Raw genomic sequence first — 13039 nt, 5'->3', positions numbered from 1 at the left:
CCAATTTTTTCCTTTCAACAAAAATAAAACCACCTTGGGAACCACAACATTTTATCTTGGGTGTAAGTGTATCTCAGTATGTGCTGATAGTATAGGCTAAAAATATAAACACAAACTCAGACTCACTTTGCTCTGCTTTAACCTTTAGCTCAGCTGTAGCCGCTTTTCTCGCATCTCTGGAGACTTTTCCGCAAGTTTCCTATAAAATGTCTTTTATGAGGCTAAAGTCGCTTCTCATTCTCCTGCTTCTTGTGCGAATTGCTCCGTTCCACCTTAAATGATGCCTTAGGCGCCAGATTATACCGCTGTGCCATTTAAGATGGAATGGGACAATTCGAATGAGAAGCAGGAGAATGAGAAGCAACCTCAGCTTTGCGAGTTGTAGCAGATTAAATGTATGAGTAAACCGGCAAATAAGTCCATCTCCAAATTATGTTCATCTTAAATCTCTCTTTGCCTTTTCGATATCAGTATAGCTGTGAGACCAGCAGTCCGCGCATCAGTCTTCAGTGTTACAGGTTGACTTAGCAGTTCTACACTAATGCCAGCGTTTAAGACCATTTATTGTGAAAACAATTCTTTGCACAAATTTGTTTTGTTTGTATAGTTATGTTTGTAGATTTTTGTTAGGAAAAACCTGGAATGCTTAGTGTAAATGTTTGTTGGATATCATACCTTTGGTTGTGTAAGTTTGATGGTTGGTCACACTTTTTGGTGATCCTTTGTACGTTTGCAGCTTTTCAACTGTATGTTTCTTTCTGGCACATGATTAAATGCAGTGTTTTGTTCACACTATCAGTTGGGCCTGTTTGGTTTGTCAGGTGGAGATTCACAACCATTCTGACAATTGCGCTTTGAAAGTAGCGCACTGCTTTTCAGAAAGTAGCAAAAAATTTGCCACTTCTTTGTAGAAGCTAAATTGTAGCTGCTATAAATTTTGATAAAGTTCAGCAAGACAAAGTCAAACCAAATTCTACACATATTACAACAGCATGTCTCCATGATAAACAAGTCTGGATGCTAAACTGGCCTGACTGCAGTCCAGACCTGTCACCAACTGAAAATATTTGGCACATTATAAAACAAAGAATAGGACGAAGGAGACCCTGAACTGTTGAACACCTATGAGATCCTATTGAGGTTAGTTGAGATCCATAGTTGAGATCCTATGTCATGCAACAATGAGAAAACATTTCACTTTCAAAACCACAGCAGTGTCTCCTCAGTTCCCAAACATTTACAGAGTGTCGTTAAAAGAAGAGGTAATGAAACACAGTGGTAAACATGCCCCTGTCTGAACTTTTTTGAAACATGTTGCTGGCATCAATTTCAAAAACCCTATATTTAAAAAAATATAAAAAATACCTCAACAAGTATGATACGTTGTCTCTGTACTATTGTCAATTAAATAATACAACGTTCAATTAAATACACATTGCATTCTGGTTTTATTCACAATTAGCACTGCATCTACTACTTTTTTGGAATCAGGGATGCAAATGTGTGTATATATATATATATATATATATATATATATATATATATATATATATATATATATATAATTAATTTTATGGTAAATATAACATTGTAACATTTCAAAAACATAAGAGAGAGAGAGAGAGAGAGAGAGAGAGAGAGAGAGAGTGAGAGAGAGAGAGTTGGAGCATTGCACTTAGGAAAATGTCTTCATGTGACAGTCGTGGTTTAGTGTGCAGGAAGTTGACATTGTCATTGACAGGAGCTGTATGAGAAATGCAATAAAGAAATGGAGGGGTGTATCACACGACACGTCACAGTACTGAAGGTGACAAAAACCCAAAGAACAAACAAGCCAGACTCAGAAGGACAGAAACCGAGAGACGCAGCCACGCCGTGAAGTTTAAAAGAGCTTTGGCTTCTGTGTTTAAGCCTTGCTGAGATTGTCTGAGGCTCTAGAACAGGAGACAAGAACCGGAGAGTAGGAACTACGTGACATTGGCTTCTCTGACAGCACCATCACAGCGAGCGCTTTAGAAACGTGTCGGGTTCAGAGGAGGAAAACGGGCCATACATGAGGCACTGACATTGAGAAGTTCAGTACAGACCAAAAAAAGGACTAAAAGGTGAAGAAAAGCGAGAGACATCAACGCCATGGAGAATAAGTGGATGCTGAGATCCGTGTTTGTTCTGTTTGTCTGTCTCACAAGAAATCTCACATCAGGTTTGTTCACCTTGTTTTCTCTGCACTCAGATTACCTCGGTTCTCATGCACAAGGCACACAATTTAAAACAATGAACGCTGAGGACGTTTGAGTAAGATGTTGTACTGTGCAAAAACCTTAGACATCTGCGAAAAAATGATATGTAAAGCTTAGGCATTTGATTATTTAAAAATACACTAACGTTGGAATAAATATGAATAAAAAATACATTGTGGTTTAGTGTAACCATTTCTGGAACTCTCCTTAAGGAAGTCTGGTATTTACAGTTACCATCCAATGTCATCCAATAGTTTATCTAAAAAATCCTTAATTAAAACTCATATTGCTGATGGACGTTTCATGCAATGGCTGAACTACAGCAAGAAATCAGGAACCAAACTCAAGATCCTCCAACGGCTTTCTTCTAACCAACAAATCAATAACTTTTTTTAACAAACCGTTTTTGTTATATTTTACTGTATTGATGTTTATTTGTATTTATTCTAATGTTATACAGTGTTTATTGGCAGAAACACGCTTACTGCCAAGACTTCAGAGGTGCCTAAGTCTTTTGCACAGTACTATATATTATCAATGTCATATTAAAATCTCCTGACTTCATTTTTTATATACATGTTTTACACTATTTTAAAACATTAGCAACCATTTACATTGTCTGAGCATTCCATAATGAATGGACTAATAGAAATGGTCCAAAATTACTTAGAATAAAATACAGTTGTACAGAATAGCTGCATACACACTTTCATGAAATTTTAATGCTTTTATTTGCTGAAGTAATAAGTAATACCACTTCTATTAACAAAATAAAAATGTGCTTTTTTGACAATGTGTTATTACACATCAGCTCTTTTCAAATTTCTTCTCATTTCAAATGAATGTAGAGCAGTTTGGAATAGAACTCCACATATATGGCTATACTTTATGAAACAAAATGATCTCATTCCGCCAGCAGTTCTTCACTGTGTTGCCTTCATACATGTATTTCTCATCCTTTAACTCAGATTTTACTTTTATAGTGCACTTGGCTAAATTTGCACTAACCAATCTTTAATTTTGTTACTCCTAGTATAAATATATCAGTAACAATAGACTAAATCTGGGTGACATAGCAGAAAATTTTATCAAGATGTTTAAAGAATTTATGACATGTGATGGCACAATATTTATTTTTACATGAACATGCAAAGACAAAGTAGTGCCACTTTTATAAAATACTGTCAAAAACTATGAATGCAATTATTTTATTTAACATTTCACATACTGCGCTGCACTAAATCCAATTAAACAGGACTAATTTAGAATTTTTTGATTAACAAGCAGTTGGGAGGTGCTTTTCAAGGACTGGTGAAATCCACAATATACAGGAATATTGTGAGGTAATGTATCACAACAATGATAACTTACATCATATTGCCCAGTCCCACAATAAACTGACAGTGTCAAGTGAATCATTTTGTGTGCCTGGATTTAAGAGAAATGATTTGTAGTTGTGGTTCATAAGAGGGACACCTGTTGGCAGTTTCACCCACAGTGGAAGGAAAATTTGCCATGAAACTCAGAGGGTAGTGCAATGGAGGATGGCACAGTGACGGCTGTGGCACAGTTTCCTCACGTCTGTATACAAAGAGGTGTTGGTGCACGTGTGTCTTTCTGAGTAACAGCTACTGTGACACAGCTGTCTTCCTCCACGGGGGGATTCTCAGGGGGAACTTACTGAGGTTTCTTATGTTTGCTTTTTTTTTTTTTTTTTTTTTGAGACCACCTTGAACGTGAAACTGAAAACATGAGCACGAAGAAGTAGTCTGTGACCTCAAACCCAAGAGCAGTGGAACATGGAATGAGATGACATTTTGATTATTGTAACTGTCAGGCTGATGGAAGCTTTATTTTTATGCTTTCATATTCTGTCAGTTGCAAGTGTTTTTTTTCTGTTTTAGCATCTCAGCTTTCAGTTGCTCTACAGAATGAATAGTTTCTCTCGTCTTGAGTTGGCTGACTAACAAAGCAACCCTGATACCCAATGACACAATCTAATGATTTCTGTTTCCTCTGACTAACATTTACACAGAGTAACCTACTAGATATGAAACAAATAGTACTGCATGTATATTAACCTGTTACTAACCCTCTATGGACTGTTAACTCTCAGGACATGGTGACAGAACTCCTCTGGATTCTAACAAAACCCCACACAGCACTGATCCTACACAAGAAAAGCTTGAAGGTAATAAACAGAACTAACAGTATTAACATATCTAAGAAAATCGAGCTGTTAGCAGTTCTGAAACTTCTGTTATGTGTGTACTAAAGTCTATGTCGCATATTTTATGTCAGATCCTAATGTGCTATTTTCTGGTTCAGGGGAAGTGACACATTTCCTTTTGCACATTTGTGCCAAGGGATAAGACCAGTCTAGTATAGAAAGGAAAGATAAATCTCCAAGTGTGTGCATGTGATGAGTCATGTAGAAGATAAAGAGTGTTATACAAGACAGAATTAGTGTCTGAAATGATAATAATATGCCGTACTGTGCAAGTTGTAGGGATCAATTGAAAAAATAGTCATAAAACTCCATTGTGATGTGTGTCACTGTGTTCGTTTAACTATTTCCAATGCACACAGTATTTGCCATTTGTGATTATTTTCAGATTTTCAGTCATTTTAAAGCAGCCTCACCCCACAGTAATAACAGACTACTTGACTACTTACTCCATGTTGTTATGTGATGATACAAATGCATAGAGACAGACTTATATGAACAAGTAAATGATAATCTACATAATGAAGACGAGGTTCTTCAACGTGACTGTTTTGAGCACTGAGGGGAAATTCAGAAAAGCAAAATGTTTGTATTACACTGGAAGAGCTAACTTTGTTTTTTCGCATGTGGAGGCGAGAGCTGCACAGGCTCAGGAGAGTGCACACAATGCTAGTGTTAATGTAGTATATCTAGCTTCAGTTTTGGGATAATTACGCTAAAAAGGCCATTACTAATTAATAATTGACTCTCTCAAAATGTAATGGGTTTATTTTACTCATTACTTCCTAGAAAAAGTAATCTCACTGCTTATTATTTTAGTTATACAGTACTCTGCACATAATTATCAAACTGTACTGGCAGATAATGGTTTCAAGGATTATTTCTTATTCAAGCAAAAGCATTTGCCAGTATAGACAATAAGATCATTTCCCCTAATAATTACTAAAGTAAAAACTGATAGTAAGAAATGATCTTATTCTTAGAAGCCTCTTAAAATGAGAAATATTAGACACATCAACTGGATTTAAGACGGTTTCGCTCAGCACGATATCATTTTTTCCAGTGTAGACGCTTGCAACACTCAATATCCCAGAGCTTAACCCCTTAAAAACCTAGGCTTATTATTATTTCTAAGGCTTATTATTCAGTAAATACAGGGACTTCAGTGTAAACTAGGTGAGCTGTTTTTAGGTTATAGAAGAAGTGCGAAATAAAACTTCAGGGCTGCTGGTGGAGCCTGGCCATTTGAGGGTTTAAACAAATTTTAAAAATGAGCATTCAGGGGGTCCCATTCCTGTCTTCTGCCCAGAGACCCAGAATCACAAAATCTGCCCATTTCTAATTATTCTAATTTTATATATATTTATATATATTTATAATTATATATATATATATATATATATATATATATATATATATATATATATATATATATATATTAGACTGGCTGAGATGAATCGTTTTATGAGCAATTTTCAAGAATGTCAAAGATTTTGCATAGTACTGTGATCAAAATCTAGGAAACATGATGCAGAACTTGATTTCATTTTTATATTGAATTTTAGTGTAAATCATCTCATTAAATTATGTTGAACACATTTTACAGGTTCCAGGAATGAGAGCTTTGAAGTGGACAGCAGGGTCACTTTACTCTGCACCAGCAGAAAGATAATATGGAGTGAGATGATTTATGTCATCTGGAAAATCAGCTTAAAAGAGAAGAACTGCAGTATTGCTGTGGCTGTAAATGACACAGATTTCGACACCTGTGAAGATGGGAAGATTATCATTAGTGCAGGTGGAGACTACAGCCTGATCATCCCTCATTTTTCCATTAAAGATGAAGGAAATTACACCTGTGATGTGTCCTACCGTGCGGGGGGCTACGTGGAAACAATTCATGTGTCTGCATGGGGTAAGTACAATGTCATTTTACATGAAGAACCCACTGTCATGGGCTTTTCTGATGATAGGGTCTTTGCAGTCTTACTATGTGTATAGCCAAACATCGGGGTGCATGAGGCTTCACGTCAGATGTTCTGATCATGTAAAATGGATTTACATTGAAGCCTACATTAGCTTCACAATACATCTGAATGTGAATAACCCCCTTTTCATATTATAGGAAAGAATAGCACTCACGTTTTATTGAAACTAGCTTTGCTTCCTTGTTGCTTTAGTTCCAGAGAACCAAGGATGAGTGTGAAAATTATTAAAACATTTTCCCCTTCATGTTTTTGCTTGCTTTCTTTTGACTGAATTAAAACTAAGTAGACAGAAAAATACAGAAAAAGACTGAAACCATGACCCTTCTTTTTGTAACCAAGTAGGTGAGAAAATGGAAATCTGATATTTACCATAAAGCATTAACATTAACGAAATAATGGAGCATTTGATAGATTATGTGTTCCCTGGATTACACATGAAGATATAGTGGCATGTTTAAATGACATGTTTTATTAATTATTTAAGTGGAAATAAATTAAATCATTCTTTACAGGTAACAAACTTAAATGTTGCATTTATCTATTTATTAATTTATCTATTTATAACTTTAGTGCACAGTCTCAGTTTACTTTCTATTTATTGCAATAATGTCATCTGACTGGGGTTCTGAAACTTTTCCATCCAACTATATCATGTTTTTGCATGAAAATTTTGTTCAGTGCAGTCAGAGCATGATACACACAAACACACACACACACACACACACACACACACACACACACACACACACACACACACACACACACACACACATACATATAGTAGATAAAATTCATATTTGTCTCATGAATTGTCTCTTTTTCTGCTATTAGCTGGACCAAAGATGACTGACTGGCTGGAAACTAAAGGTGGCCACACTTTTGCTGTCTGTGAAGTTCAGAGTTTTCCAGCAGCTTCCATCCACTGGGAAACTCCATGGAACTCCTCTTTACCTGAGACACACTCATCCAGAGATGCTAGAGGAGTTTTCACAGTGACGAGCCGATTACAGCTGCCTCAACATTCCTCTCACAAAAACTTGACCTGTGTAGCAACTGACAGCCACTCCAAGTGGTCAGAGGCTCGATTAAACAAATTTAAATTCAAAGGTAGGCACTTAGATTATCTTGTTTACCTGAAATGCACTGGCAGCATCCTGAAAAATATACACCAGCTAGACAGTCTGACTGGGGCTGTAGGAACTGACATTTTTTATGTGCTGATTTCTAGGGGTGCACTAATTTGGGAATTATGAGGTGATGCCAATGCATCATCATGTACAAAACAGTCTAATGTGAAAGTTTGAACACTCCTGGTCAAATGACATGTTTTTGGTTGGCTAAGTAACAATAAGTAAACACATCCTTTGCATAGAACATTTAAAATGTACTATTTTTTTTTTGCTAATTTTAGTGAATAATTCTTATTTGTTGAGTTTGACGTGGGAAAAAATAAAAACATCCATCCATCCATCCATCCATCCATCCATCCATAGATTTTCGCCCAATATGTTCAATTCAACAAATAAACAGTAATTGTGCATTAAAATGTCTAGAAGTGTGCTCACTGTGGAGGATGTGCTAACTTAAAATTAACATCATTTGACCAGGGGTGCCCATACTTTTGCATGCAACTGTATCTGCCAGTGCCGACACATAAGCATTTATAAAATGTGGAAAATTTAAATATATCCACCTCTATTAGCATATACCATTTTTTTCTATTGGGGTACAAGGCTCTTTGAGGGTTACAGGGTCTTTCTAAAGGGTTCTATAGCATTACAAATAAAATGCACATATTATGTAAATATTAATTTGAACTATCAGTCATATTTAATATGTCTGATGGCTATTTTTTTTAAAGAAACATCTGCTGATACTGATATGATTCTGATGTCACTGTGCATCCCTAATCATATAATTCCTTGTAGTTTATTGATATTCACCCTATTTGACTATGTGCCTCTTTAGATTGCGTGGCCAGTATTTATGATCAGCTGAAAGCTGGCCATTAACATAAGGCTACTGTTTTCTCATTAGCATGTTTTAGTTAGTATCGTTATGTAACAGCTTTCATCCCAGATTTTGTTTAGTCTGTACACTCAAACTGATTAACTATTGTTTTAACTATCACAGTCTATGTGAATGTTGCTTGTAGCTTTTCACACAGCATCATTTATAAAATTAATTACAAATCACCCTTAATGATTAAGAGACCTGTATAATAAAGTAAAGTTTGTTACCTCCCGATAAAATAGTTTAAAGTTTAGTTTAATACGCTGCTAAAGTCTGTAGTGAACACTAGTGGCTTTTGATGAATGCTCTCCATTCACATCTGATCTGGGACCGTCCCTACTAGAATCTGTGGCTAAGATTTACATATGCAATGGACTTTTCAGTATTAATATTTCACCTCATGTCTGTCTTGCCAGGTAATTCTGTTAAATGGCATTTCATTCTCCTGGGCGTTTGTGCCACCTGCTCCATCGTGACTCTCCTGACTGGTCTCTACATCATGCGGGAAAAAGTCGGACAGTTAAGGTAGGATGCTTTCTGAAGGCTGATATTAGAAGATGGTCACATTATTTTGCGGTCCTCTACAGATTATATTAGATAATCATTAACCAACTTGATTTTCAAAGCTGATTTTCAGCTGGTTAATGACAGATTTAGATTTTGGGTCAAAGTCAAAATTGGGGCTTAGATTTATGTTTCATAGAATCTATTACATTCTATTTAAAGTTCAGTTGCAATTAATAGACTGTTCAAAAACTTGGAGTCACTTATCATATTAACAATAAATATTCAGTAATGACATACAATGCAGTTGACATTAAAATGTTACAAACTTAATTTGTCAAGGTAAATAAAAAATGTGAAAAGATGCTTAAATTTTCTAAATCCTACAAATTTTTGAAACCTCTGAAAGATTACCTTCATATAAGGTATCATTCTTGTATACATGCATCCGCAACAATTTGTTGTATATTATTCAAGGCAATGATTCCAACATTTTACAAAATAGTGGTAAATAGAAGTATGTAGCTTAATGTTAGTTAAAGGCAGCGAGTAATTATCTACAAAGCATCTACGATGGACTCGTACGCAATCATACGCAACTTGTTTTTCTTTCTGTAGGTAGTAACAACTTTTGTGTCAAAAAACTACGGACACTGGTGCATTAGTCATTTTTTATACATTTCCATTGTGATTGTAGGCTTAATTTATAGACCACATAAATATGTTTTATATATTGTAATAACTATTGACACAATAAGCTCAGTCATGATGAAATGCATTAATGTCATGTAAAATGATGTTTTCTCTGTTTTAAATGCAAGAACCAGCCATTGCACAGCTTCATACAGTCATATGCAAATGTTTGAATGTCTTCATCAGATGTTTCATTGATTTTATTGATTTTTGAAGTGAAAATAATTACGTATCCACAACACACTTAAAAATGGCACTGTTTTGGGAATTTTACTGCACAATTTCTTTTTTTTATGTATTAACCATAAAATTTGCAAGTTAATTTTTGCCCTGATATGTTAAATTCAGCAAATAAACAGATTTGAACATTGAACTACTTTATTCTTATGCCATATGCCATATTAAAAAATGTATCAGCTAACCTCATATACATACTGAAGGGGCTAGTTGTGACAGTCAGACTGTTGAATCGGTGCAACATACAAATAATTCAGCCTGAGTACATGAGAATTCAGCATATTCATCATAATAAATTTGATATGCGAAATGACAGTGTGACAAATGTGGCAAAGTTCTTAAAAGAAGAAATATTAGAACAATAAAAATGAAAGAGTATTTACATGAATTGTTCAAACTTTTTTGATAATCTGTGCATAAAAACTTCCAAGCAATTGTTGAATATATATATATATATATATATATATATATATATATATATATATATATATATATATATGGGGATATGGACTCATTTTTACTTTGGGAGGTTTAGTTGTAACTCTATTAAAACTAACACCACCATGCTAGCTCTCACTGCGAGTTATTTAAATGCTTCATACAGTCTTATGCAAAACTTTGAATATCCCCCATCAAATTAAATGTTTTGATGATTTTTGAAAAGAAAATTAGAACACATCCTCCACAGATGACACACTTACATATAGAGTTGTTTCTGTAAATTTTACTGCACAATTCCAGTTTTATGTATTAACGATAAAAAGGTCACATGTTATGAATTTTCTCCCCAAGTATGTTAAACTCAACAAACTAACAAGAAATTGTGCATTTAAATGTGTGAATCAATTAACCTGAATATATGAGAATTCAGCATGTTCATCATAATAAGTATGATTTGTGAACAGACAGTATATCAATGTGGCTTTTTAAAGAGGAAAATATTAGAACAATAAAATTTAAATATTAACATGATATCTTTAGCACAGTATTGATAAATCTGTGCATAGACATAACTTTCAAACAATTGGTGAATATATTAGGAGAATATGGATTCATTTTTGGACATTTTTTACTTTGGGGTGTTTAGTTGTAACTTTATTAAAACTACCCTTGACATTGTAGCCCTTACTGAGAGTTATTTATGAGCTTCATAGACAATTGTTGAATATATATATATGGGAGATATGGACTTTTTTTTGGTACTTTGGGAGACTTGGCTGTAACTGTATTAAAACTACCCTTGCCATGCTAGCTCTCATTGAGAGTTGTTTGCATGCTTCAAATGATGCTTATATTAAAAGACACTAAGAGGGAGATAAACATAATATATAGGTGTGAATTCTAAGACTCAATAATCAAAAACATATTTGTGTTGAAAAATAATCTTCAGGGTAAATCTATGGTTTTACAAAAAACATTATATTCTGCTTGAAGCTATTTAACTGCATGAAATATCCATAATACATTTTACCCTGCATTAGTTTGTGCCCTGTTCTCCCTGATCTGATCCTTGTTTCTTTAGACAAACAGCACTGGTGTCTCTAATTTATGATGCTGTTTTGATTTGCAGTGTGTTTAAAAAGATTTGCTGCTCATCCCAAATCTCCCAACCACCAAAAGAGGAAAAAACTCCACAGGTAAAGCAGTTTTGCAAGAGTGTTATTTCTTCTTTAAAGACTCATTTTCAAAGCTCTCTTTGATCCAAATCTTTAAGATTTGGATGTGGTGTAACAATGTCGGTAAATCTTTTGGTGCAGCCTCGTGACACTGAAGAAGTGGAGCCCTACGCCAGTTACGTGCAAAGAATTAACTCCATCTACAACTCCTCTGCTGATCTCTGCAACGCCTGAACCAGAAGTACACACATGCATGGACATGCAAACCCAGACAGTTTGATGAGATTGCAGATTATGGCAGATATGAACACAGTGCAGAGTGGAGTGAGGTTTGCACATGACAAATGCAACACTCATCACTGCACACCTACTCTGTGGACAAAAGTGTGTGCTAATACAGCAGGAAACAAAGGCTAATGAAACCCCTTCAAAAAACCAGCCTTCAACAAACAGGCGCTGATGAGAGAAACACAAACCAGAGTGAGTCAAAGCAAGAGAAAGAGTGGAAAGTGAGGGATTCGCCCTGTCTTCATGATATCAAGACTCTGCAAGAACTTGGCAGAGGTGAGCAGTGCCTCTGTTGCTTCAGCTACGTCCAAACTAATCCACCAAGCTTAACAGGACACAGAAACTTGCTGAGGGGCCTTCAAAACTCTTTTAATGTGGCCTTGATTTCCAGCTGACTTTTTCTCATGTACTGATAAGAGTTGGAGTGGAGTGAGGAATGTTTCAGCGAATCAAATGATCACAGAGACTTGACAATAAGGGATTTACTTACTCTTTTGTCCATGAGACATGTGCCAGTCTCACAAACCCTCACTTCCATTTCAGTTTTGGAGCTCTTTGCTGTACATAGTATATTCAAGAATCCCACAGTGGACCTTGGCACAATATATATTCTGCATATATTTGGAACAATATATTCTAATGTACTCCAGAACTGCTGTCAGAGAGCATCTTTCATGTATATTTTCATTTCCAGTCCAAATGGTCATTAAGTTGAAGTTATTCTGGGCATCAGCAGACAGAAACAGAAAATGTCACAGAAGCTTCAATAATAAAAACGTAATATTACATCGTATCAGTATTTAATGTGTCCATTCTGTACCATTTACTGCAGCTTCCATTCTTTTTTCTGGAGACTTTCAGTTTTTCAAAGTAGTCTGCAGGGATATTTTTTCTAAGTTCAGTCTGAGAAGTTGGTTGCATTTTCTTCTTCTCATGATCCAAGTAATCCAAACACATTCAGTGATGTTGAGGTCTGGACTCTGGGTTTGTTAGTCCATTGTTCTGAGAACACCAGTAGAGCTTCATGTTCTCCTCTCTCTCAGAGATTAAAGCATTAAGTGCTGTTTATCTGATGGGGACAGTTTTGGTAGTCTTGTACATTTCTTATGAGTCCCATTGTCTTTGTATCTTTTTCAACATTTTGTCAAGTCCAGTTTTTGGAAATTGTGTTTTCACTTAATTTCCTTTGGCTTTTATCTTCTTTGTGTGGATTATCTTATATCTAATCTCCTC

General features: G+C 35.3%; 1 protein-coding gene across 2 annotated transcripts; it reads left to right on the top strand.

Moving 5' to 3' along the window:
- Positions 1-1769: 1769 nt before the first annotated feature.
- On the top strand, positions 1770-12592 carry LOC108436781 (cell surface glycoprotein CD200 receptor 1-A-like). Of its 2 annotated transcripts, XM_017713473.2 has the most exons (7): positions 1772-2203; positions 4357-4431; positions 6074-6382; positions 7287-7562; positions 8885-8993; positions 11473-11539; positions 11660-12592. In XM_017713473.2, the coding sequence occupies exons 1-7, from the start codon at positions 2134-2136 to the stop codon at positions 11750-11752; spliced, it is 999 nt and encodes a 332-aa protein (XP_017568962.2). In that variant the 5' UTR covers positions 1772-2133; the 3' UTR covers positions 11753-12592. The 2 variants fall into 2 exon arrangements, with proteins under 2 accessions (XP_017568963.2, XP_017568962.2); XM_017713474.2 differs by lacking the exon at positions 4357-4431 and having other exon boundaries at positions 1770-2203.
- The last annotated feature ends 447 nt before the right edge of the window (positions 12593-13039 follow it).

The sequence above is a fragment of the Pygocentrus nattereri genome, chromosome 6 (genome assembly GCF_015220715.1).
Source record: "Pygocentrus nattereri isolate fPygNat1 chromosome 6, fPygNat1.pri, whole genome shotgun sequence".
NCBI lineage: Eukaryota > Metazoa > Chordata > Actinopteri > Characiformes > Serrasalmidae > Pygocentrus > Pygocentrus nattereri.
The sequence above is the reverse complement of the archived record's forward strand: the minus strand, read 5'-3'. Positions and strand labels throughout refer to the sequence as shown.